Source organism: Ceratotherium simum, chromosome 14 (assembly GCF_057802395.1).
Source record: "Ceratotherium simum simum isolate JZ-2026a chromosome 14, ASM5780239v1, whole genome shotgun sequence".
Lineage (NCBI taxonomy): Eukaryota > Metazoa > Chordata > Mammalia > Perissodactyla > Rhinocerotidae > Ceratotherium > Ceratotherium simum.
Window position 1 is genome coordinate 38,155,217 of NC_141913.1, and position 27,089 is coordinate 38,182,305.

General features: G+C 37.3%; 1 protein-coding gene across 3 annotated transcripts in view; it reads right to left on the bottom strand.

Annotated features, from left to right (window-relative positions):
* DYM (dymeclin) overlaps positions 1 to 27,089 on the bottom strand; it is a 437,675-nt gene that overhangs the window by 134,602 nt on the left and 275,984 nt on the right. For all 3 annotated transcript variants that reach the window (XM_087439193.1, XM_004422520.3, XM_087439192.1), the window contains one exon: positions 668 to 850. In XM_087439193.1, the coding sequence (XP_087295319.1) occupies positions 668 to 850 (183 nt within the window). The remainder of the gene's footprint in view (positions 1 to 667; positions 851 to 27,089) is intronic.

The following is a 27,089-nucleotide window of genomic DNA, read 5'->3' on the forward strand; positions in this document are numbered from 1 at the left end:
CTAAATGTTAAGTAAAAATGGCAAATACCAAACTGTATAAAATAAAGTACACCAGCTCTGGTGGCCTAGTGGTTAAGATTTTACTCTCACTGCCATGGCCCAGATTGTTTCTGTGCCAGGGAACCACACCATCCGTCGGTTGTCATACTGTGGTGGCTTTGCGTTGCTGTGATGCTGAAAGCTACACCACCAGTATTTCACATACCAGCTGGGTCACCCACGGTGGACAGGTTTCAGCGGAGCTTCCAGACTAAGACAGACTAGGAAGAAGGACCTGGCCACCCCCTTACTAAACGATTGGCCATGAAAACCCTGTGAATAGCAGTGGAGCATTGTCTGCTGTAGCGCTGGAAGATGAGACAATGGCACAAAAAGACTGGGCAGGGCTCTGCTCTGCTGTACACAGGGCCGCTAAGAGTCGAAATCGACTCAACAGCACTAACAACAATAAAATAAAGTATGATCTCAATTCTATTGAATATATATGTGTGTGTATGTACATAATACATAATTGAATGCAACAATTGTTATAGCAGAAAACACAGTAAATACAGTTAACGTTGAAAGAAAGAATTCTAACTATTGTAGTTTTTATCAAGGTTTGTTCAAGTTTCTCTGCTTTAATACTTAGAAAAGAATTATAATAAATATCTCCATTTACACTTACCAGATCAATATTTTGCATTATATCCTGAAATGAAGGATGAGTTCGAAATTGTTCAAAGAGATCCCGTTTGTAAAGCAGTGCATACACCAAGTTTGGATTGTGGTGAAGAGAATTTGTCAGGCAGGAATTGATGATCTCTAACATCATTCGAATCACTTCTTCGATGACATTTAGGTCTTGTGCCTGATAAAGAAAGAAAATCCCCACACAGATTCAGTGTGTTTCTCCTTAAGATAGAATTAATCAGAATGAGAGTAACTGCTTTAAAATTATAACAGCACTGGAAAGATCATGAAAAATAAAAGGTTATTTTTGTCAAGAATCTTTAGAATTAAGTCTATCAGTTACTAAAGGATTTGAGTTAAAATCTTTTGAACTTAGTACCGTGATAATTAGGAATTTCACATAAATTATAGACTCACCACCCTAGAAGACAATTTGGAGCTTACTCAGCCACTCATTTAATAGATCTTTATTCATATTCTCATCACTGTATCATCCTACATCACAGGATTTCCACAATGCAAAGTGGTGGTAGGTTCTTACCAAGTCCAAGAAAAGTGCCTAATTCAGTAAATATGATCTCATTTCTCTACACTGCCATTTCAATCTTTATATTGATTGTATTGTCTCTTTTTCCTCAGAGTCAACAGTCTTTGGGAATCTGAACATGAAATAGCTATAAGATAGTAAAACTCAAAGTAAGCAATCAACAAATCTCTTGGAAGAAAGAACAATGGAAAGAGCAAAAATATAGGTAAATACAATAGACCTTTCTCTTCTTGAGTTTTCTAAATTATGCCTGACAGTTGAAGCAAAAATTATAACATTGTCTGATGTGGTTCTCAATGTGTGTAAAGGAGCATCTAAGACAATTATATTATAAACCAGGAGGGTAGAAGGACTTAAAGGGGGGAAAGGTTTCTCCATCTCACGGGAACTGGTAACACTACCAGATGGTGACAAGTTATGTATGTGTAATGTCTACAGCAAATCTACACAAAGAGATACACACATACTACAGATACATCAAAATGGAATGCTAAAAAAATGTTCAAATATCTACAAGAAGAGAGGAAAACAAGATAGACAAATGAAAAATAGGGAACAATCAGAAACCAGAAAGTATAATGGTAGACTTAAGCTCTAACATATCAATAATTACATTAATTAGAAATGGTCTAAATACAATTATTAAAACCCAAAGATTGGCAGAGTGGATAAAAAACATATGACCCAACTATATGCTATCTACAAGAAACTTCAAACATAACTTACTTCAAATACAGCTGGTTTAAAGTAAAAGGATGGAAGAAGATATACTACGCAAATAAATATTAATCAAAAGAAAGCAGAAGTGGTTATATTAATATCAGATACAGTATACTTCAAAGACCATATGGCCTGCAAAGTAAAAAATATTTACTATCTGGCCCCTTACAGAAAAAGTTTACCACCCTGGTCTAGCACACAAAAAGGTATGCTTATTTCCATACAATTTACCTTCACCTCTTTTGTTCTAAGTACAGCATCCAGCATTCAATCAAAATTTATGAGATAAACAAAAAAGCAAGTTAAAAACAACCCATGTCTAAGAGACAAAGTAATTAGCAAAATCAGACTCAGAAATATGATACTAAAAATATCAAACATGGAATTTAAAAAACTATGATCTACAAAATCTACCATGAGTTTACATATATTTGAACTAATGAGGAATTTCAGCAGAGCTGAAAACTATATGAAAGTGATAAATGGAAATGCTAGAATTTTTAAAATCTATGGTAAAAGCAGTGCAGAATGCCTAGAAGGGTTCAACAGTAGACTTGACAGAATCTTGAAGAGAAAATGGCTGAGCATTTTCTAAAAACAATGAAAGAATCAAACAACCGATCTAAGAAGCTCAGAGAATACCCCCAAAGTCAGCCCAAAACAAAAAAACAACAAACACACACACTTTGATAACATCATATTCGAACTACTGAAAACCAAAGACAAAGAGAAAATCTTAAAGGCAGCCAGAAGAAAAAACACATTAACTACAGAGGCACAAAGGTAAGAATTATAGCAGGCTTCTCACGAGAAACTATGCAAGCCAATCTAAATGGAGTGGCATCATTAAAATGCTCAAATAAGAGTCAAGCAAGAATTCTATAACTAGCAAAAATATCTTTCAAATATGAAGGTAAAATAAAGACTTCTCCAGATTAAAGCTGAGATAATGTATTACCTGTACGTCTGCACTATAAGAAATGTTAAAGGAATTTCTTCAGACAGAAGGAAAATGAAACCAGACAGAACTGTGGATCTACACAAGGAAATAAACCATTCTAAAAGAAAAGTGATTTCGGAAGCAATATAGTAGCAATATATTATAGGTTTATAGCATATGTAAAATATATAAAATGCATCATAACATTCTCCTACTAAATGGGTATTCAATTTATTTCCAGTTTCTGTGTTTCTTTGAACAAGGCTACAATAAGCATCCTGGTAGATCTCTTCTTACATTTGGGTACTTTTACTTTTCTGGGAAAGATTCCAGGAGAGGGACTGCTGAAAAGGTTGTATTTGTAACATTTATAAATGTTGCCAAATTGTTGCCAAATTGTTGCTTATGGAGCAATGACAACATATTTACACCGACAATGCAGGAAAGCTCTTGCCCACATTTTCTCACCAACAGGTATAATTCTTCTTTTTAATATTCACTGCTTGAACGATTCATTACTTCTTCACACAGTTATGTCAAAATTGACCACATGATAAAGGATTTATCAATTCAAGTGATTCATATATTCAAAGTGACTATAGGTTCATGATTGCCATCTTTTTAAAAACATTTTTATCATTATGTGTTGTTCCTCTTCATCCATAGTTTGTTTTATTAAAGTGTGCTTTACTGATATTAATATTGCTATGCCATCTTCATTTTGTTTAGCATTTGCCAGGTATATCTTTCACCAGCCTTTAATTTTCAAACTTTCTGTGTTATTGACAACATATATAATTAAAAAGCAAATATACAGCTAGGCTTTATAATTTTTAAATCTAATCTGATAGTCTCTGACTTTTAAGTGAGTTTAATTCATTTACATTTATTGTTATTATTGGTATCATTGGATTTATTCCTACCATCTTGTTTTGTGACTTTTATATCAGTTATCTATTGCTGTGTAACAAACTACACAGAAGCTTAGCAGCTTACAACAGCAGTAATTATTTGTTTTGTTAACAATTTGAGCTGGGTGTGGTGAGGGCAGCTCTTCTCTGCTCCACGTGGCTTCACACGGGGCAGCTTGACTGGGGGTTGGAGGATCTACTTTTACGATAGCTCACATGGCTGGCAAGTTGGTGCTGGCAGTGAGCTGGAGCGGTGTCTTGGATTCTTCTGCACAAGGTCTCTTCTGGGCTGTGTGAGCCTTCTCACAGCACAAAGGTTCCAAGGAATCTAATTTTAGCGATCCCTTAGTGTCACTACTAATAGTGCCATACTCTATTGCTTAAAGAGTGGCAAAGTTCTAGAAGAATATGTGGGGCAGCAGATATTGTTAGGGTCATCTTTGGAAAATATAATCTGCCACATTTCTGTTTACCATCCTTTATCTATAGTTCACCTCTTCCAACCTTGTCTTCCCTTTCCAGCCTCTGTTGAATTAATAAAGCTTTTTATTACCCTGGCCCCTCCTTTTCCCCTCTACTGGTTTGTGGGCTAAAGATAGTATTTCTATTCTTGTAGGGGGTAGCCCTTAAAATTTTAACATACACATCCAACTTTAAAAATACTGCTATCCTGAACAAGACCCAAGAAGGTTAACATACTTTCACTCCTCCTTGAACGGTAATCTCTGACCTTATTCTTCTTTCTTGTTTTGTTTAGATTTGCTTAGGTTTTTAATTTCATCTTTAAAATAAACCTCATAAAGTGGTTTTCAAAAAGTCAACAGTTAATTTATATATTCATTTCAGTGCACATCATTGTTTCCTGCATTCCACTTCTCTGCAGACCCACTTTTCTTCTACTTGAAGTACATCCTTTAGTACTCACTGTTTTCACTGAGGCCTATGGACAATAAACTCTTCTAGTCCTTGTACAGTTGAAAAATGTCTTTATTTTGCATTTTCTCTTATAAGAAATTTTATAGAATTCTAGTTATTTTCTCCTGCACTTTAAAGGTGTTGGTTCATTTTATTCTGGCATCTATTTTTGCCATTGAGAAGTTTTTTGTAAATGTAACTACTGTTCCCCTGTAGATAATGTCTTTTCTTTTTGATAGCTTTTAAGATTTTCTTTTCATCCTTTAACACTTCATTTCTGCAACCATGTGTCTAGGTGTTGATTTATCTTTATTTATCCTGCTTAGTATTCAGAGTGCACTTTTTATCTGACATCCTAGTCTCTTTCATAAAATAATTTGGACAATTTTTTTCTCATTATTATATTCCAATTTGCGAACCCTCTTTGATAGTTCCCAATTCAAAATTTATTTTGTCTATTGAGCTTTAAATTTTAATGACTATATTTTTTCATTTTTAAGCTTTCTAATTAACTAGTTCTTTCTCAGTCATGTTCTTATTTCATTTCTCCCTGTTTTATTTCACGATTATTTATTCTTCTTTATGAATATTATTTTTCATTTATCTTTGAGGATACTAAAAATACTGATTTTAGAGTAATTTCAAAATTATTCTATTAATTTTCCATTCTGTTTGGATAAATTTACCTTAACTATGATCATGACTATGTCAGCTGTCTTTCTTAGTATTAAGTTAGATTTTAGCATGTATTTCAGAATATTTTTATGCAGGCTCATCTAATGTGGTTTAATCCCCCCAAATCTGCAGGTCATGCAGTGACCTCTTCCTAGAGCCCTCATTCTGAAATGAGGTCTCATAATTGGTGTCTCAGGGCTCCTGCCCGGCAATCACACTGAAGACACACAGTATGGGCAGGGTCTCTCACCAAGCAGTATCAGTTTGGCTCAAAATCCCATTGTGAGGCTGGTTCTGTGTCCTCCCCTCTCCCTAGACACAGAACTTCACAGCCATTATTAGCACCTTTATTCAGGCTCTTTCAATAAGAGATCTATTTCAGCTCCCAATTTCTAGCAGTAATCTGGCACTAGTGTGCTGCTCTCACCTGGGTGCTGCACCTGCAGTAGCTGAGTGCCCAGCCATCTCTGCCTCCTTACAGACCTGACACTTGGCAGGCTCACTGCCTCAGATCCTGCTTTGACTGCCTTTTCTATTTCTGCTCCATCGAGAAATATCTATCTTATTTTTAGGGGTGGCTATGTGTTTTCTCTTGTTATGGTTCATCTATTATTGTGATGTTTTGGGAGCAACGGGAGGACATTAGGCTTCAAATCGGGAACTGACAACATAATCTTGATGGGAGTTCTCTCGATTATACTTTCATCTCATTTTGGTACTTGAATTAGTACAGGAGGAAGAAGAGACTTCAAGTTTCAGAATTCTCTCTCAAAGTCATTTAAGAGCACCCAGTGAGAGAGTATGACTACTTCACTAATACAAGTAAAAATACTAGCTGTCTATAGAATTTTATGTTCATAAATATACCATATACCCACTTATGTTAAGTATAAGCCCTAATATATGAAACTTAAATTTGAAAAATGAATTACCTGTTGATAGCTGACAATTTCTGCTTTCAAACACATTGGCAGTTTATTTTCAATGTTTTAATGAGTAGTTTTCTGAAACAAGCAAGGTAATATACCCAACCTCCAAAAAGATGCTTTTGATCATTTAAAAACAAACTAAAACACTGACCATTTATTTTATTCTCAAGCCAGGTAAAATATAAACTGGAAACCTTACATCAATAAGCACACTCTGCATTCGTCTGCACTCTGCATCAATCATTTGACTGAAGGCTCTCTAAGAGTTACACTAACCTTCTTTCATTTAAAGGAGTTACGGCATGTTTTACTTAACTTCTCTTATATCGTTTTTGTGACAAGTTAGGTTCTAGTTCTGTAATGCTATCTTCTATAGATGCTTTTCAACTGCAGACTTATAAACTGAATGAGAAGAACAAAAAGTTTCTAGCATTATTCAAATCAACTGTAAATATAATGTGGGAAGTTACAGCAAAGACATTTTATACAATATCATATTTTGCTGGACTGTCATACTAGGAAGCACCTTCTATATTTTAATGTTGTAAAACTATTAGGAGAAAAATGAGACATTAAACATACTTTACAAATTAAAAATAAGTTTAAATCAAGGAGCAGCTGATCATTTTCTGTCAATATCGATTTTTTTCTTTTTTTATTATTTTATTGAGGTCATAATGGTTTACAACATTATGAAATTTCAGGTGTACATTATTATTTATCAGTATTCTGTATAGACTGCCTCGTGCTCACCACCAGTAGTCTAATTTTTATCCATCACCATATATATATGTGCCCCTTTACCCCTTTCAACCACCCCTCAACCCCCTTCCCCTCTGGTAACCACTAATCTGTTCTCTTTGTCCATGTGTTTATCTTCCACATATGAGTGAAATCAGGTGGTGTTTGTCTTTCTCTGTCTGGCTTATTTTGCTTAACATAATACCCTCAAGGTCCATCCATGTTGTTGCAAATGGGACGATTTTGTCTTTTTTTATGGCTGAGGCAAGTCACAAATATGTGGAGACTAAACACAACATGCTACAGAACAACCAATGGATCAATGAAGAAATCAAAGGAGAAATAAAAAAAAAATCTGGAGGGCCGGGCCCGTGGCTTAGTGGTTAAGTGCGCGTGCTCCACTACTGGCGGCCTGGGTGCACACTGACGCACCGCTTCTCCGGCCATGCTGAGGCTGCATCCCACATACAGCAACTAGAAGGATGTGCAACTATGACATACAACTATCTACTGGGGCTTTGGGGTGAAAAAAAAAAGGAGGTGGACTGGCAATAGATGTTAGCTCAGAGCCAGTCTTCCTCCGCAAAAAGAGGAGGATTAGCATGGATGTTAGCTCAGGGCTGATCTTCCTCACAAAAAATTAAAAAAAAAAATCTGGAGACAAACAAAAATGAAAATACATCATACCAACTCTTATGGGATGCAGCAAAAATGTTTGTAAGAGGGAAATTCATAGCAATACAGGCCTACCTTAACAAACAAGAAAAATCTCAAATAAGTAATCTTAAACTACACTTAACAGAACTAGACAAAGAAGAACAAACAAAGCCCAAAGTTAGCAGAAGGAGGGAAATAACAAAAATTGGAGAAGAAACAAATGAAATTGAAACAAAAAAAACAGTAGAAATGATCAATGAAATTAAGAGCTGGTTCTTTGAGAAGATAAAATTGACAAACCCTTAGCCAGACTCACTAAGAAAAAAGAAAGAAGGCTCAAATAAATAAAATTAGAAGTGAAAGAGAAGAAATTACAATGGATACCACAGAAATACAAAGGACTATAAGAGAATACTATGAAAAACTATATGCCAACAAATTGAATAACCTAGAAGAAATGGACAAATTCTTAGACTCATACAACCTCCCAAAACTGAATCAAGAAGAAATAGAGAATCTGAATAGATCCATCATAAGTAAAGAGATTGAAACAGTAATCAAAAATCTCCCCCAAAACAAAAGTCCAGGACCAGATGGCTTCTCTGGAGAATTCTACCAAACATTCAAAGATTTAGGACTTATCCTTCTCAAACTACTCCAAAAAACTGAAGAAGATGCAACGCTTCCTAACTCATTCTATCTCAATATCTATTTTAACACGTAACAGTGTAAATAATTTAGGTTGCTAAAATTTCAATATGAAGACCTCCTCCCAACTCCAGGCCAACTACTCTGTTGATGAGATATGGTCAGCTTCCTTCCTGGTTACATCCAGGGGTGAAATTCAAAATATTTAACAACCAGTAGGTCAAAATATTTAACAACTGCTAGTCCCGCTTGATGTGGGATGTACACAACCCATGTGGCCCTATCAGCCTGCACCTGCTGGATGTCAGTCATAGTTATTCCTACAAGTACTTTTTTTTTTTTTTCGTGAGGAGGATCAACCTTGAGCTAACATCTGCCAATCCTCCTCATTTTTTTTTTTTCTGCTGAGGAAGACTGGCCCTGGGCTAACATCCACACCCATCTTCCTCCACTTTATATGGGACGCCGCCACAGTATGGCTTGACAAGCGGTGCGTTGGTGTGCACCCGGGATCCGAACCAGCGAACCCCGGGTCGCTGCAGCGGAGCGCGTGCACTTAACTGCTTGTGCCACTGGGCTGGCACCCCTACAAGTACTTTTGACAAGATTATTTCTTGAGAAATAAAATGAGGTTTCTTTGAATTCAGGTATCTACATTCATTGATCTTATTATGTTCCAAAAATGTACCAAAAATTTCTACATACATTATTTTATCCAATTCAGCACTTCTTTAGCTATTTTTTTTTTTTTTAAAGATTTTTTATTTATTTATTTTTTTATTTTTTTTCCCCCCAAAGCCCCAGCAGATAGTTGTATGTCATAGCTGCACATCCTTCCAGTTGCTGTATGTGGGACTCGGCCTCATGATGGACGGAGAAGTGGTGCCTCGATGCGCACCCGGGATCCGAACCCGGGCCACCAGCATCGCAGCGCGCGCACTTAACCACCAAGCCACAGGGCCGGCCCAGCACTTCTTTAGCTTAATACTGAGCAATTCAGTTATCATCTATCCAGTTCCATCTGTCCATCTATCAACTATCCAGAGAGCTTATAATTTGATCAGAGAATTATAAAATCATAAGACATACTCAGAAGTTATATAAGACATTTTCTTTAATGCCAGAATCTCTTCTATAATATTCATACCAAGTGGTCAACCAACTTATCCTTGAACATAGAAAACTTTGAGAGGCTCCTGGTTCATTATTTCTTTGCAGTTACAGAAAACCGTTATAGCTTAGCTGTAACGATGGACTTTGCAGAAGTCCATCACCATAGTGATGGTCTTCATTCTATGCCACTGTCACAGCTATCACCTTCTCCTCAAACCCACCAGCAACTTCAACTATCCCTCAATACAACCTGGTTTAAAGTCTTCTCATCATCCTATTCATATTCTGCTAGATGCTCACCCTTTTGACTATTTTGATCATAAATGTAATTCTGTATATTTAGTTACCTCCCTTAAGATACATAAGTACACAAACGTACATTTATAATCCTTCAACTGATTCATTTCCATCTTTAAGCGGCAGCAGTTGTCTGTTAACCACTGCTTTAATCATCCTTTAAGGAACAGCTAGCATTCCTTCTGTAAGGTGTTTCCTAGAAATCATGCTCTTATGGATCCTTCCATTTGTGTTGGAAGATCAACTGCAGCTTCAAGGCACCAAGCAGGTCATGAAATAATCAAGGAACAGAGGGATGAATTATGTACCAGGAGATTCTGATTTACTAGAAATAAAGTATCAAACTTCAGGCTAATTCTAATTTCCAAGGAAAACTATCCCAGTATTTATAATTTACAAGTTACTTGAATCTTCAAATTGCTACTATGACTAGATTCTGGTGCGGGTATCTACTATGCCTGGCAATAAGCAAATGAAATCCTTTATGTTACATTTTTAAAAAGAATTATTGGGAAATAATCACTTGTAAAAAGATGAAAAATTAGTATGAATTTGATTAGTTTCTTTAAAATTAAAAAATCATTCGAATCTCAGTATTTAAACACACCTAAAGGGTTGTCTAATCTAATCACTATTGGAGTGTCAGAATTTCAAAAGGTATGTAAAGAAGATTGCTATATGATTTTTTCTTTCATGAAGATTAAATGAGGTAGCATTTGTAAAGCTCTTAAAACAATATTTAGCATAGGATAAGTACCATGTGAGTGTTGTTTTTTTTTTAAATAAAAATACATGAAAGTGCTTTTTTTGAAGAAGAAGATTGGCCCTGCACTAAGATCTGTTGCCAATCTCCTCTTTTTTCTCCCCAAAGCCCCAGTACACAGTTGTATATCATGGTTGTAGAGTTGTGGCTCTTCTATATGGGATGCCGCCTCAGCATGGCCTGATGAGTGGTGAGTAGGTCCACGCCTAGGATCTGAATCGGCGAACCCCGGGCCGCCAAAGCAGAACTCGCGAACCCAACCACTGTGCCACTGTGCCAGGCCCCATTAAAGTATTTTAAAGGAGAAAAATCATTTTGATTTTAGACTAAAAAAGAACAAAAAGATAAATGCCTTTCCAAAGCTGATAAATTAATGCAATTACTGTAACTACAAAGAACTTAGAAATCACATTTCTTAGTCTTAAATGTAAGCCCCAAATTCCACTTCTATTCATTTATAAAACTGGTCCTTTAGGGGATAGTGTATAGAAAAATTGACTTACATTTATGGAATAAAATAAGGTTTTATAAAAAGATATGCTTTTAAAAACTGTTTCCTCTGTACCGTGTCAAAATTAGCTTTGTCAGAGATAAAATCTGATGGCTCATTGGTAGAGCTGCAAAATACGTGGAGAATATTGTGCCTTTTTCATTCGTGGTGTTTTCTTTTTAGTACACACAGCTTCCATTCCAGGAATGGATCCCAGATCAAACAGACTTTTTTCTCAAGGAAAAAAAAAGAGGGGGGGCATACTTACTTTATTGCAGAAAATCTCAAACATAAAAACAAGGACAATGAGAAAATGGTCCCATTTTCAGATTTTTCTGATGGTTTTGTACATGTTGGTAATGAACCCCAAACAAGGTCTGTGCTAAATCGTGATTTCACGTCAAACGCACAAGTTGGCAGTGGGGGGAGGATCTTCCCTTGTCAACAGCACTCATGGCTGCCTCATTATATAAACTTCCCTTTCCTTTTAAGAGGGAATTTATACAGCTAAATAGTTTCAAATCATTTATTTTTAGTTTCCTTAAGAGAAGCATATGTATCTTGTTTGTATTAGTTTTGGGGGGATTCCAAGAGAGTTGTCTAAATTTCCTGCATTTTCAGCAGAAAATAAAATCTTCAACAAAATTAATGGGTCTTTGCCAAAGTGGGGAAGAAGAGGGAGGTGAGGCACAGGCAAACCTCTTTTTAAAGTTAATGCACAAACGACCTTCAAAGCCAATCATTTGGTGATAGACTCTTGTTATCCTTACGTGGCTAATTCACTAGCGCACACACTGAAAAGCTTTGTGACCACGTTATTTCCAACCAGAACTGGATTTCTCCCAAAATGTCGAGCTTTTGATAGCAAGAACTAGCTTTATATTACATGCAGAATCACAGTTGAAGAATAAATCCTGTGAGCAGATGAGACAATGTGTAACCTTAACAGTGTGGAGGGAGTAACGAGGGGGGAGCAGAAGGCAGAGTTATGGCACCACGGTTCTTGTGTGGGAACGCACAACCACGTGGTCTCTTTTTTCATTCCTTCAACGTGGTTTGAACGTGGCCCACAAGCCTAAACTAGAACCCTGGGAAGTCTGTCATTAAAAACATGCTAACCAGGGGCCGGCCCGGTGGCATAAGCAGTTAAGTGCGCACGCTCCACTGCAGTGGCCCGGGACTCGCTGGTTCGGATTCCGGGCGTGCACCAACGCACCGCTTGTCAAGCCATGCTGTGGTGGCATCCCATATGAAGTGGAGGGAGATGGGCATGGACGTTATCCCAGGGCCAGTCTTCCTCAGCACGAAGAGGAGGATTGGCAGATGTTAGCTCAGGGCCGATCTTTCTCAGAAAAAAAACCCCCAAAAAACATGCTAACCAGTGGTGGGAAGGCAAAGATAATGGTGGCTGCTAAGGGACACTGGCTAACTTTACATGTTTTTCCATACCTGGAAAACAGCCAGAGAACTCACAAAAAAGGCATGGTCTGATTGAAATCCAACCAAGATGTGGCCCCCAACCATCACATCACCTTAGCAGGCTACTCACATTGGGCAGAAAGTGGAGTGCCGCACAGTGCTTCTCTTTTTCCTTGGGCCCTCCTACTGGCAGGAGACAGTAAGCACACATGCCAGCTTGGAGTTTTTCGTTTTGTTTTTTAAAATTTAATGTTTTACCTTATGAACTAGTATTCATTTCCATTCTTCTTCAAAATACATTAGTTTTTTACTATAAAAAGAAAGGCCCTTCTACATCTTGTAAAAAGTAAAATCTGAGTAAAATAATTCTCTAGGAAGATGTAGCTGCTGCTGCTGCTTTTTTTTTGCTGAGGAAGATTTGTCCTGAGCTAACATCCACTGCCAATCTTCCTCTTTTTGTATGTGAGCTGCCGCAACAGTATGGCCACTGAGAGACAAGTGGTGTAGGTCTTTGCCTGGGAACCAAACCGGGGCTGCCGAAGCGAGTGCAACGAACTTAAACACTAAGCCACTGGGGCCGGCCCTTTTCTTTTTTTTTCTAATGGCTTTGACATTCTACTGAATGCCTCCTCTCATCCTCATTGGAAATACAAGAGTCCCAGTTCTAGTCCCAACTCTGCCAATAATCAGCCGTGTGACCTCTGGTAAGTCACTTAACTTGAGCTGCAGTTTTTTATTTGCAAAAACAAATGCTTATGAGATTTTAAAAATCCCTTCTTACTCTTATGTCTCAGCTTCCATACTGGATGTAGAAAATATTGAATTTAGAAAAGAAAATTTTATTAGAGTAACCAAAAATGTAATTAATGTAGAAAAATCTTTAGGATGACGTCAAACTTCAGTAAAATTCAGAATTTACTTTAGATTACTCCAGCATCTTGAATAGGGTCACTGTTAGTTTAGAAGGGAAAAAACCCCCAACAGCATTTGAGAGAAAAAAGGTACAAGGGTAAGTGAAAATAATCACTCTCCAAACAAAGATCCTACTGATTCTTCTACAACTCATTATTTTCAATGTTTGTTAATTATCTTTGATATTGTTAACTCACAGAAGGGAAATAATCTTTAAACTTGTATGCCATGGATTTCACAAGAACTTCAGAGACCTATGATGCTTGGTGCCCTTTTTACATTCTTTCTTGGGAAGAAGAGTCAGTGGTGCTAAGAAAAGCAGTAAAGAATCGCACACAGGGGAGCTATAGCCCTGAAGTTAAAGGAAAAACAGTGGTAGCTGCAAGTCAGTAGAGAGAAGCTCTAGATTGGGTTCTAGTCCCAGTTTCGCCATTTGCAATGGACTGGACAAGTCACCTTCTGGGCCTCAGTTGCTTCAAATGTAAAACAAATGGGCTCTCTGGGGCGAGGCTGGGATGCATTATATGGCACCCACACTGGCTTCTGCTTAGGATGTAAAAAGCTGCAAAGAATGCCTCTCCTAACCCTAACAATGAGAAAAAGCTAGATAATATAATAAATCATAAGTCTTCTTAAGGCCATCAGAGAATGATCTTGCAAGGCAATCAAGTGAAATGAACTCCCAAGAGGGACAGTCCCTCTAAGGAGAGAAGGAACACACACACTCCCTCACCTTTGGCAGAGCACAGGAGGAAGAGATGGTCTCCAAAGAAGCGGGTAAGAAGAAATCAGCTAAAATCTCAATGAATTCTTAAAGGCTTAGTGTAGTCTAACGTGTCAGTCTGGAAAGCTGGAGCCCCAGATACAGTGGAGTTTGCACTCAGCCGAAAGTTCTTTTCCACTGGCCTCCTCCAGGTGCTCATAAGCCCCTCTATCTGGCCCAAGCTTGCAGAAAGTGATCAGCTGCAGCTGGGGACAGGCACCAAGACTCTTGCTTCCCAGACCTTCCTCACATGCTAAGCAAAAGCCTTAAGCTATTGAGGCAGCAAACCCTCTTGGCCCAGAACACAGGCAAATTTCCACTGCTTCTAGGGGAGAAGTAGAAACACAACCCATCTGCCCCTGAATGAGAAGCAGAAAACCCTCTCATCTCCAGGACACAGGCAAAAATCCATTCCCGCTGGCAGAGGGACAGAAGCAAAAATTTTCTAACACTGGGGGTTGGGGCAGGAAACTACGTCGGGTCCAGGATTCTATACCAATACCAAGCAGAGGTCTGCTACCACTGAGGAATGGGCAGTAAAGTCCCACTCAAGACCAACCACAGATACAAGGCAGAGTTTGGCTGTATCTTAGTATTTCAGAGATGCTGAGAAGGCCTCACCTCTAAGACCAGGCACACACATGGACTCCCCAAGATTGATGCTGGACCAGGATAACAGAAATACCCCTTCTCCAACTCTACTGCAGGCACGGCTGACAGCAGAGGATGGTAAAGAAACACTGAAAAAAACACCAGGCCCCATTCTTCAAGCACAAGGTAACAAATGCTTGGGGGAATTTGAAGCTGGTGATGCACTCAAGACATCAAACCCAGTCCTAATTAGGATGACCCAACTCCATATTAGCAGTCTAGCAGCAGAGGTGTGCCCTTTTACACATGAAATACTTTCTACTGCAGACTCTACTGTCTTAAATGCAAGGTCTAGCATTGAAGGGGAAATTATGAGACACACAAAATAAATCATATGGTCCATAAGTAAAACAGAATACACGATTTGGTAGGTGTTGGGGACACAGCAGTGATCCAGACATGCCCACACCTTCACATAGGTTATCATTTAGAGGAGATATGCTCTGGACAGTACAGGGTGCTATGGGAACACCTGGGGTTGCTGGGGGGAAGGGGAGGAGGCTTCCCAGAGGAAGTGCAGCAGAGTGGTTAGGAACATAAGTTCTGGAGTCAGACCTGGATGTGAACCAGCTTTAGCATTCACTAGCGTGTGTCGTTGGGCAATTTTCTGAACCTCTGTGAACCTCAGTTTCTCATCTGAAAAATTAGAATATTACCTATTTTATAGGATGTGATTAAATAATACAATGTATTTAATAATATTTGCTGTCTTCCCTAGCAGACAAAGAGTGCTCCTTCCAAGGTAGTTACTATGATTATTTATTACTAATAGACAGAGTCCTGCACAAGTTGGTAAGGGAAGAGGAAAGGTGGAAGGAACTGCACATACGGAAAGCCTGATAGTGAATCGGACCATGGTATGGTAATGACAAGAGGTAAAACTAGGTCAAGCAGGCCTCACAGGTCAAGTCAGATGAGTTCACGACTTCCCTTAGTGCAAGGAGGAACTTTAGGGCTCCTTCCAGCTGAGAAATACCCAAAAAGAGAAGAAAAAACCACTTCCGGCTAAAAAGCAGCACTGGAGAACGTCAAATAACTCTAGGAGAACAGAAGGTGAAACAACCCCGGAGAGGTCCAGGGAGCACACTAAAAACCTACTGAGGTAGAGATTCAGGGGTATTACTTGTTAGCCATAGTGCAAAGGGCATGAGAAATGGAAAGGAGATAGCCGAGACTGAAACTTAAGGGTGAACTTTGGAACTACTATCCAAAATTTTGAAGAGCAAAGTAAAGACATTTTATAATAAAACAATACATAGTACAAAACTATACTAATTAATACATTAGAAATAGTACCATAGACAGAACATTGGGGGAAAAAAATCCAGAAACACATTCAAGTATATATGGGAATTCAATAAATTATACAGATTGAATTTCATATCAGAAGGGATAAAAAACTGAATCACTGCTACTGCGTTAACTGAGTAATAATTAAATAGAAAAAAATGTAAAGGCTTGGGGCTGGCCCGGTGGCGCAAACGGTTAAGTGCACGCGCCCTGCTGCGGCGGCCTGGCGTTTGCTGGTTCGGATCCTGGGTGCGCACCGACGCACTGCGTGTCGAGCCATGCTGTGGCGGCATCCCATATAAAATAGAGGAAGATGGGCGTGGATGTTAGCTCAGGGCCAATCTTCCTCAGAAAAAAAGAGGAGGATTGGCATCAGATGTTAGCTCAGGGCTGATCTTCCTCACACACACACACACACAAAAGTAAAGGCTAGATCTCTAATTCATTCCTTTCAACAAAAAGAATTCTAGAAGATTAAAAGATAAAAAATAAATTTTAAGGAGGCAGAAAATATATAGGTAAATTATTTTCATAATCTTGACCCAGGCATGGGGTGAAAGAAGCAAGAAGACGTTATAAAGTTTGAAAAAAAAAAAAAATCCAGAGTCGCTAAAGGAAAAAATACACAGCTTTTTTGAACACATGAAAATGTAAATCTTTTGAACTGAAAAAGGAACCTCATACATGAAAGGAAGACTAGTAACAACTAAGAAAAATATTAACAACATATGTCATAAAGAGCAAGAATATATGAAGAAATCTTACAGATCAGTAATAAAAATATAAATAGAGCAATGGTAAAAAGCTAATCAGTAATAGAGATGCAACCAAAGGTGTACTTACAGGAAAACACATAGCCTCACAGTCATTCATACGTAATTATGTAAAATTTAGAAGTACAAAAAATAAATCCAAAGAAAGCAGGACAGAAGAAATGATAAAAATTAAAAACCTAAATGAATAAATTAGAAAATAGAATTAAATCACAAGAGAAGAGGTGAATAAATATATTCGTTTCTTTTAAAAGCTAACAAAATGCTAATCAGGAAAACGAAGAAAACACAAACATAAAACATTAGAGAAGAGAAAAGGAATATAACTACAGATATGGAAGACATTTCAATTACAATTCTCTAAGAAAACTGACAATCTGTGACAAAAATGCAAAAATTAAAAAAACTAATATGATATACTCAGTGAGATTATAGGAAAACAGGAACTCTCATGTAATGCCAGTGGGAATACAAAATGGTACAACCTCATTGGAGGAACATTTGGCAATATATAGGAAAATTACATGTGTATTTGCACTTTAACTCAGAAATCTCACCTTTAGAAAGTGATTACAAAGGTAGATTTGCAAAACTATGAAATAGCATATGCACAAGGTTATTCATTACAGCATTATTTTCTATAGTAAAAACCCAAAAATGTCTATCAATAAACTACGGTACATCCACAGAATGGAAAACTTTGCAGTTGGGAAAAGCAATGAAGATGTTTTTACACTTATATTGAGTGCTCTCTGGGATATCCTGTGAACAGTAGCTTAGATCAGTATGTGTAGAACAGAAGCTTAGCGGAAAGTGTGATGGGCTCACAGGACTTGGAGGAGGAAAAGTGCAAAAACAGGAATTCAGGGTCTGTCAAAGGAGAGGGACCCAGGTAATTCCTTCAGGCTTTCATCTGGAAGACCAAGAGGTTCATCTTATGTAAGAGTGAAAAAGAAACAGACCATCCCTTACAGAGACTCAAGTCTGGCTTGGAAGCATCTCAATCAGATTGGATTAAGTCAATATGAGTGTAATAGCATTCCTAGCTTAGCCAGTTGCCACAAGTAAAAGTTTTCTTCGGAGGAAGATAACATCATCCAGGGCCTCCAATTATCTCCAAAATTTTTCATATACAATATCTGGCACGCAATAAAAATAACCAGGAACTGCAAAAGGTAAGACCACATAACTGAAAGACAAGAGAAACAACACAAAGTAGAAACAGACCTACAGGGAAAAGTCAGACATGTGCTTTAAAATAATTGTGCTTAATAAATTCAAGGACAAGACTGAGAATTCTGGCAGAGAATTATAAACTACAAAAAAAGAACCACACGAAAAATCTAGAAGTTAAAAATATTACAACTGAAATCAAGAACTTAATAGATGGGTTAAACAGCAGATTAGACACAATTGCAGAGAAAATTAGTGAAGTAAAAAATAGTTGATAAGAAAACATCCAGAATAAAGAGAACGGGGCAGAAACAGTATTTTAGAGACACTAGCTGAGAATTTTCTAAAACAGATGAAATACATCAAGTAACAAATTCAAGAGGCATTATGAACACTAAGCAGGATAAATCTGACCAAAACCACTCTAAGTACATAATAGTAAAACTACTGAAAAACAGAGTATTTTAAAAGCAGCCAAAGGGGGACAATCTGTGATAATCCTTCTATGTACTATGATTTGTGCACTTTTCTGTATGTGTGCAATACTTCACTAAAAAGGTTTTTCTTTAAAGAATAAGAATGCAATGGGTTTAAATTTATTCAATATATAAACCTCTTTGAGTTTAATAATAATCCTTTAAAAAATGAGAGAGAGAAATTTCTCATCCCCCAAACCCACCAATTCATTGGATAACACTGGACAAGTAACTAGGCCACCAGCTTCTTACTCTGAAAATCGGAGATTAAAAGGAAGTAATTAAGCCTTTATCTTGACTTTCGTTTATGAACTGTATTTCAACTAGGCCTATCTGATGAAGAAATGTTCTCCTTTACAGAAGTGCAGCTAATAAACATAGAAGGAAAAATAATTTTGAAAATCAAATGATTGCAATTCTTAATTAATCAACTAATTTAGGCAACAATCATCAATGGATAAAACTATTAGATGAAAAGCTCAAGTGGAACTTCTCAGTGGTGAATCAGGCTGTCCCCATCTAAAACCATTGATCAATCTTAGCATCACTAAAAGTAAGACAACCATGCCTCCTAATGTGTGGAGCAAACAGTACCACCTAAGAAGTATTCTTGCCAAGAAAGATGAATCTGAATCTATTCAGATTCTGCAGTGAGCCTTTAGAGCTAACTTCCATTTACAGTAAATATGAGGCGCAGAGAACAAGTTAAATAATACCAAAGGAAGCAAAAACACCTACTCAGAATGGGGCAGATTTTACAGGACAAATGGTCGTTTCTGCAATATGATAGTGGCATGGCAAAAAAAGAAAAAAAAAAATGAAGGAGGTATTGGTCTAGATTAAAAGAGACTTAATACACATAATAGCCAAACATATGAATTTTATTTGGATTCGGATCTTAACACACTGCCAATAGCCTTATTTGAGACTACTGGAGAAATCTGATTATGCTGTGTATTAGATTACACCTCGGAAATATTGCTGTTTTTGTTAGGTGTGATGATATGTGATTATGAAAGAAAATATTATTTTTAGAGATGCATACTGAAATATAAAGAAGTAAAATCCCAATATTTACTTTGAAATACTTTGCCAAAGGAAAAATAAAAAGTTCAGATAAAGGATATATGACAAAATCTAATTGTAGAATCCAGATAATGGGCATACAGGGGTTCATTTAAAGAACTTTCTGTTATGTTTGAATTTTTTTCATAATACAATATTTTCTTAAGTTGATGATTTGAATGAAAGAGAAAATTGTCTAGGTAAATACAAATTGTTCAACTTGACCTATAAATAAATGTGAAGAGAATAACATAAAAAAAGGGAAAAATTTGTCAGAGACTTTTAAATGTTAAAAAAGGCAATTGTGCTCATATAGTTTTCTGAGTAATTCTTTTATATCTTCAGGGAATATATAATTACTATGCCATTTAAGCTTTTAAATCAGAAAAAAAAGACAGCTTCTCATTTTTTCCCTTAATTTGAGAGTAGCATAACTGATTTCAAAATATGGTAAAGTTAGCTCAAAAATGAAAATAAAAACCAATGTCACTAAAATACTCAATAAAACATATACATATCAAAGTCAATATTGTACTAAACAATTCCACAACCCAAGTAGTTTCAAGAATTCCAGAACAGTGCAATACTAGGAAGTCTTTTGATGTAATCATAGTAAACATTCAAAGAAGAAAAAAGTTATAATCATCCTAATGGAGATTTAAGGACTAATTTTTAAGACTAATGGAGTCTTAAAAGGAATTTGAGAAAATTTAGTTTTCAATTCTCATTTAAAAAGCTGTTTGGTAAAGTAGGACAAAGGGGCTTCAACTGAAAAATGCACAATAGACACAAACACATAATTTGCAAAGGATAAAAACATTAAAATATGTTCAACTTTGCTAGGAGTTAAGGCCCATTAAAATTATAATGCTCTATCTTCTTTTTGACCTATCACATTGACAAAAATAACAAATAATTGTAATTCCCAATGTTGTCAAGAAGAAAGGAAAAGAGCATTCTCAGCAGACCACTGATGGAAGTATAATCTGAAACAACTTTTCTAGGGATCAATTTATAAATATAAACTAAAAGTCTTAAAAATGCAAGACTTTCATGTGCCTAATGTTAGAAATTTATCCTAAGGGATTAAGAAAGACTGTGCTCAAGGATTTAGCCCTGTGGATGTTTATTGTACAATAAAAAATTCTCATCATCCCTGAAGTAGTTTTCTATTGGGGCCATAACAAACGATCACAAATTTAGCAGCTTAAAACAACATAAATTTATTATCTCACAGTTCTGCAGATGTTCAGGTAGGTTTGGCTGATTCCTCTGCCCTGCCTCTCAAGAGGCCAAACTCAAGGCATCAGTTGGGTGAGGCTCTTATTTGGAGGCTCTGGGGGAGAATCCATTTCCAAGTTCATTTAGGTTGTTGGCAGAATTCGGTTCCTCATGGCTTCTCACAGGCTGTCTGCTGGGAGTCTCTCTCTGTTAGCAACTTCAGGCTGCCTGCATCGCATTGCCCCTTCCATCTTCAAACCAGCAACGGTGTGTCAAATCCCTCTCAGCTTTGTCTCTCTCTGACTTCCCCTTTTGTGTACCTCTTCTGCTCCAGCTGGAGAAAGTTCGACTGGGGTCCACCTGAATAAGCCAAACTAATCTCCCTATCTTAAGGTCTTTAACCTTAATTATACCTGCAAAGTCCCTTTTGCTATGTAACTTGACACATCCACAGGTTCTGGGGATTAGGACATGGACACTTTTCAGGGGCCATTGCCACAATTACTCAAGGGTCATTACACCTACCACAATCTTGAATGTCCAACAGTACGTGCTGGTTAAATAAATTATAGTATATCTGGACAATGGAATCCCATGTAGTTCTTAAAATGATGGGTATCAGGCAACTTACTTTGAAATGTATAAAATACAGAATGGCTTGATAGAAGGACAGAGGTGAATAGGTAGGTAATAAAGCAAGTTTAGTAAAATGTTAATTGTAAAATCTAGGTGGTGAGTACATGGGTGTTCACTGTAAAAATTTTTCAACTTTTGTATATTTGAAAATTTTCATAATAAAATGTTGAGGAAAAAAACAATTAGCCCAATGATCTTCCAAACCCCTCCCCACCAGTCCTCAATCAATGGTCTTCAAACTGCACTGGATGAAAATCTAGGTGTTGGTGAGATTTCTAGCAAAGCAGCAGCAAACAAGCTTTTGCATAAGGTTTATAAAGAGACTAAGTCTCAAAAACAGCATTAAATATCACTCCACTTTATTTTTCAGGTAATTAGCAAATTAAAATAGAAAAGTAATAACATAAGGATGTATTTTTTGAATTGTTAATGTAAAAACCAAATTATATCTTACGCATGAGGCATTTTTATTTTCAAAAAGGAAGTTCCCTCTAAAATAATTAACACATAAAACTAACGCTGTCTCGATTTAATTATTTCTCAATGGGAATAAACAAATCTACCCCACAGTTTAACAAAAACAGAACAGATTCTCAGTTGATTGAAGTAGACAGAGAAATGAATATAAAATAACCACAGAAGATAAGGATTTCAGAAACAGTAACTGAGGGCCAACATCATGACGCTCAGCATTGTCTTAAGCACTGAGAACGGTACCGAGGATGTATAATAAGATGCAGTCCTCACCCTTTATTTCACCTTAGAGTTATAAAATCCTGTCTAATTTTGTAAGGTAGAAACTCTCAAAAATGCTTCTTTAGGGACTGGCCTAGTGGCGTAGCGGTTAAGTTCGCTCGCTCCACTTCAGCAGCCCAGGGTTCGCAGGTTCAGATCCCAGGCGCAGACCTACTCACCGCTTGTCAAGCCATGCTGTGGTGGCGTCCCATATAAAGTAGAGGAAGATGGGCACAGATGTGAGCCCAGGGCCAAGCTTCCTCAGCAAAAGAGGAGAAGTGGCATCGGATGTTAGCTCAGGGTTAATCTTCCTCACAAAAGAAAAAGAAAAAAAAGCTTCTTTAAAGATACGTAAGGATTTAACATTTTAAAAAGGGAACAACAGGGGCCAGCCCAGTGGTGCAGCGGTTAAGTGCACGTGTTCTGCGGCGGCGGCCCGGGGTCTGCAGGTTCAGATCCTGGGCGCGCACCGACGCACTGCTTGTTAAGCCATGCCGTGGCGGCCTCCCATATAAAGTGGAGGAAGATGGGCACGGATGTTAGCCCAGGGCCAGTCTTCCTCAAGCAAAAAGGGGAGGATTGGCATCAGATGTTAGCTCAAGGCTAGTCCTCCTCATTAAAAAAAAAAAAAAAAAAAAAAGGGAACAAAAGCCTAACTTGTTATTTTCACTTGGAAATAATACTGCAAATATAATTAAGGGATGCTAAACCTCAATCTAGACATCAAAAACTATTTTCATGGGTTCAAATCAGGAGCAATTACTCTGCATATTAAAGATTCCCCAGTTTTATGGAAAACTGGCCAGAGTTATAGAAGAGGAACCACTGTGGCACAGGAGTTAACAGCCCAGGCTCTATGGTCAACCTGACTGGCCTCTGTATCCCTGTTCTACTATTTACTGCTCATGTGACCTAGGGCATGATTCTAAACCTTGATTTCTTTATCAGCAAAACTGTTACAGTAGAGTGGAAACAAGATAATGAATATATAAAACACCTATCCTAATGGTTAACATGCAGCAGCAGCTCAAGAAATTGTTGCTCTTACTATTAAAAGCAATTGTAATAATGAATGAAAATTATTAGATACAGCTGTACTTGGGAGGCATATTAACTATCAGGCACTAAGACAAAGTAATGTTTTCTGACTTGTACTTTTATGTCTATTTAAAGAGAAGGGCTCCCATGACCTTGAAATTTGAATTTTAGAACATTTATGTGTATTCCAATGAAACGTGCTGAGCTAACTGTGAATGTGAGAGCTTTAAGAACCTAAATGCTATTGTATTATTAATTGGCTAATCCCCTTAGGAAATGTTATGTTCAAAAATATTCCAAGTCTAATGCTGAAATACAGGTGACCCCTGACTGAGACAGATTCATTTGAAACCCACCGCATTATAACCATACTCCACATAATGACCAAAAGTTGTATTTATGGCTGCCTAATGACTAGGACCAATGCCTACATTTTGTCCAAACAACTGTCAAGGTCAACAGCACTGAGGGTCACTCAGTCTGCTGCTACAATTAGGGATCACTGAAGAAGCTGCCATGGAAACTGCCTATTGCCCAGCAATTACCATTCAAAACTTTGGAAGGCAACCCTGTATTAAATTTGCAATTTATTTCTTGCGGCAGAAACTAATGTTAAAAGCAGTTTGAAGCTCCTTAGAGTAATGAAGAATGCTTTCTACAGGAAGAGTTACTAAAACACGATGTCTTCAGTCTAATGTCACCGGACTTACATTTTCAAAAGCCTCAAAGACACCCAAAAGCATATATATATAATGCAATTTTTATCTTGGCTGTTGTTTGTAAGTAATATAATAAAGATGTAGTTTTTTCTACAATGTGTAGACCACTAAGTTGGCAATTTAATGATAATTCTCTTTGGTCAGCTGCCCTGTAAGTTTGTAAATAAGAGACAGGCAGTATCAGCTTTTTGTTAAAGGAAAAGCATGCTTTCTTTAAGGTCCAAAGTCAGAGATGTTATTAGACATGTGCAGGTGGGACAGACTGTACACACTGCTGCACGAGGTACGCATCAATCACAGACAAGGGGTGCAAGACAAAGTCTTTTGTAATGGACGCCATTCACTTCACTTTGGCAAGGACCTAAACGTGCACAGCAGCAATTACAGAAAAATCTCTTACGTCATTTCATCAATAAAGCCAATGATGAGTTAAAACTTTCCGAAAATCACTTTGTTTTACCAAGAGATCACACTGGGAGTTAGGTGAACAAGAACTCTCAAATACCCAAAGAACAGGAAAATGGCAATATAAAATCAATTTTAGCAATTTAGTTGCTTTCTCAATAAAAATACCTCTCCAAGCAAAACTTTTAGGAAGCAGTTTTTCCTCCTTGTGTGTGTTTCATTTATATTTAGGAAACATGTTGTGACATTATTTGAACTAATTTACTGGTTATTATTCAAGAGTCACTGCTAACTCTGACTCTCTGGTGTGCCAACAAACCAAATAAAAGTATGATTATAATCTTCTTAATGACTTCAACTTGATGTGAATTAAAATTTGAGTAAATTGGATGAGGAATCAGACATGCTGAGCAAAAAAATACAAAAACTGAAGACAAAGACACAGAGGGAGATGCTAAAAATGCATTAACTGCGTACACAAAAAACCAGTTACAAACTGCCTTTTACAAAAGGGTTCAAAACAGTTGCTATCTGAATATTCCTTACACCTCCTGAGAGCTTTGGTAACACAAGGATCCTGAACACCTGCCCAGGGTGCCGTGCTCTCCTGTAATTGACTGGCCGTGGTAGGTCTGGTTCAATGTACTCTGTGCAGCGGAGGAAGTTTTATTAACTCCTTCAGGTTACCAGGCTAATTGCTGCAATTTAATCAATCCTCCCAATAGCTACCAATTAGCCAACACAACATTCCCAGATGAAATCTGTCTCGCATTCAACAAATACTGAAAAATGTTATAAAAAGGCACTAGACTAAAGCAGTGACCAACTACTGACAGAATCCTTGCTTACACAGAGGTCTGAGTCCAGGGGGAGGGAACTGTGAATTCTGGGAAATCCTATGAAGGCGCAGAAACAGAAGGATAAATAAATTCAATTTAGACCGAGACCTGAATAAGGCAGCACAGGAAGTGTCCCATTTAAGACTTCACGTTACAATGCTTTCAAGAGTTTCAGCCAGTGTCATCGGAGATTTCCACTTAAATAAGGAAGAATACCAGAAGCAGGGGAAAATGCCTGATTGTGGAATGCATAATTTATTGGCAGTTTTAGCCAGTCTCTCTTGAATTACCAAAAATCAGACTACGCTTTATAGTTATAGAGTGAGGGTGCTGACGAGCCTATTACTGTATAGGCTAAGACTCAGAGAATAATGTATTAAACTCAATTTTGAAAATGATCCCAAATATTTATTGTACGTGAGGGTTTGGTTTCCTGTTATTTTTCTTTTCCCTAAACTTTTGTTTTAATTTTATCAAATTAACAAATGAGCATAGTTAGAAAGTCAAGACTACTATCAGATTTTTTTTTTTTTTTAATTTTATTTATTTATTTTTCCCCCAAAGCCTCAGTAGACAGTTGTTTGTCATAGCTGCACATCCTGCTAGCTGCTGTTATGTGGGACTCGGCCTCAGCATGGCCGGAGAAGCAGTGCGTCGGTGCGCGCCCGGGATCCAAACCCGGGCCACCAGCAGCGGAGTGCGCACACTTAACCGCTAAGCCACGGGGCCAGCCCTACTATCAGATTTGAAACAAAACAAGAGCAGTCCCTGGACCCATACTTTCCCTTCCCCTAACTCCTACTCCCCAGAAGAAAATATTTGGAACCATTTTAGCTATGTCCTCTGACATTTGTCTTCTTATTCTGAAATAATATGTGTGCCGGTATTTCCTAATTTTTAATTTTATAATTTTCAATTATAGACTTCTTGAAAAATTAGGCTTTTCCTCTTCTAAATTAATTTTAGAATCAGCTTAAGTTTTTCTAATTTACTAAACTGAAAATACCCATTTTTAAACCACTGGATGAAAGAGACAACTAAAAAAACCCAGATATATCTCTAAATAAAAATGCTGAAAGAAATGAAACCAAGATTGAACTGGGGATCTTAGAATAAGAGCACGCTTCAAATTTTATGACACTGCTCTGAGACAATAGCAGTTACCCATGTCCCCTTGTATCGGAATATCTTAGCTGCAAAATGAGGGAGAGAGAACAATAATGTCTCAAGTTTGGTTACTAAAGTAGAATCTGAGACTATGAAAGTTGGAGCATTTTTCCAGAGCCTTATAAATTCAATTAGGCCTCTCTTAACTGCACCCCATGGTCCTTCCCTTTGACTGACAAATTTATTTTATAACTCGCAGAATATGACGAATCCTAGGTGGTTGTTTTATTCCTTTTCTTTTTCTCTTTTGTTTTCTCCTCTTTTCTTTCTTTATAAGAGTCTGGCATTCCCAATAGGCACAGCAAAGATCCTGCTGGCTTTCTCTCTTGCTCCTGTGCTATTACATTTAATTTGTGTGCTTTTATAACTTTGTACTTACGCCCATGGGCTTTTGAACAATGGGCACCCATTCAATAAACGCAAGAAATAAATGACTTGATGATTGTAAGTGCTTTGAACTCAACGGACAGAAGGCTTTACATAAGTAATATAATAGTAAGGGCATGAGGATGAAAGATTGAAAAGAAAAAAACAATCTAAGGCTTTTTCAGAAACCTCACACACAAACACACACACACTCTCTTCTCTCTCTCTAATTATCCTTTGTTACCTAGCACTCATTTTTCTGATTTGTACTCAGTTCTCAAAAACTCTTCCTCTATATTTTTTGAGAGGGAAATGACAAATATTTGTGAAGCAAAAAATATTTTTACATGCTTTCAAGGAGTATTTTTTTTGAATCACAGATGGGATGGTGACGGCAAAGCTTATTATATAATGTAAGAGATA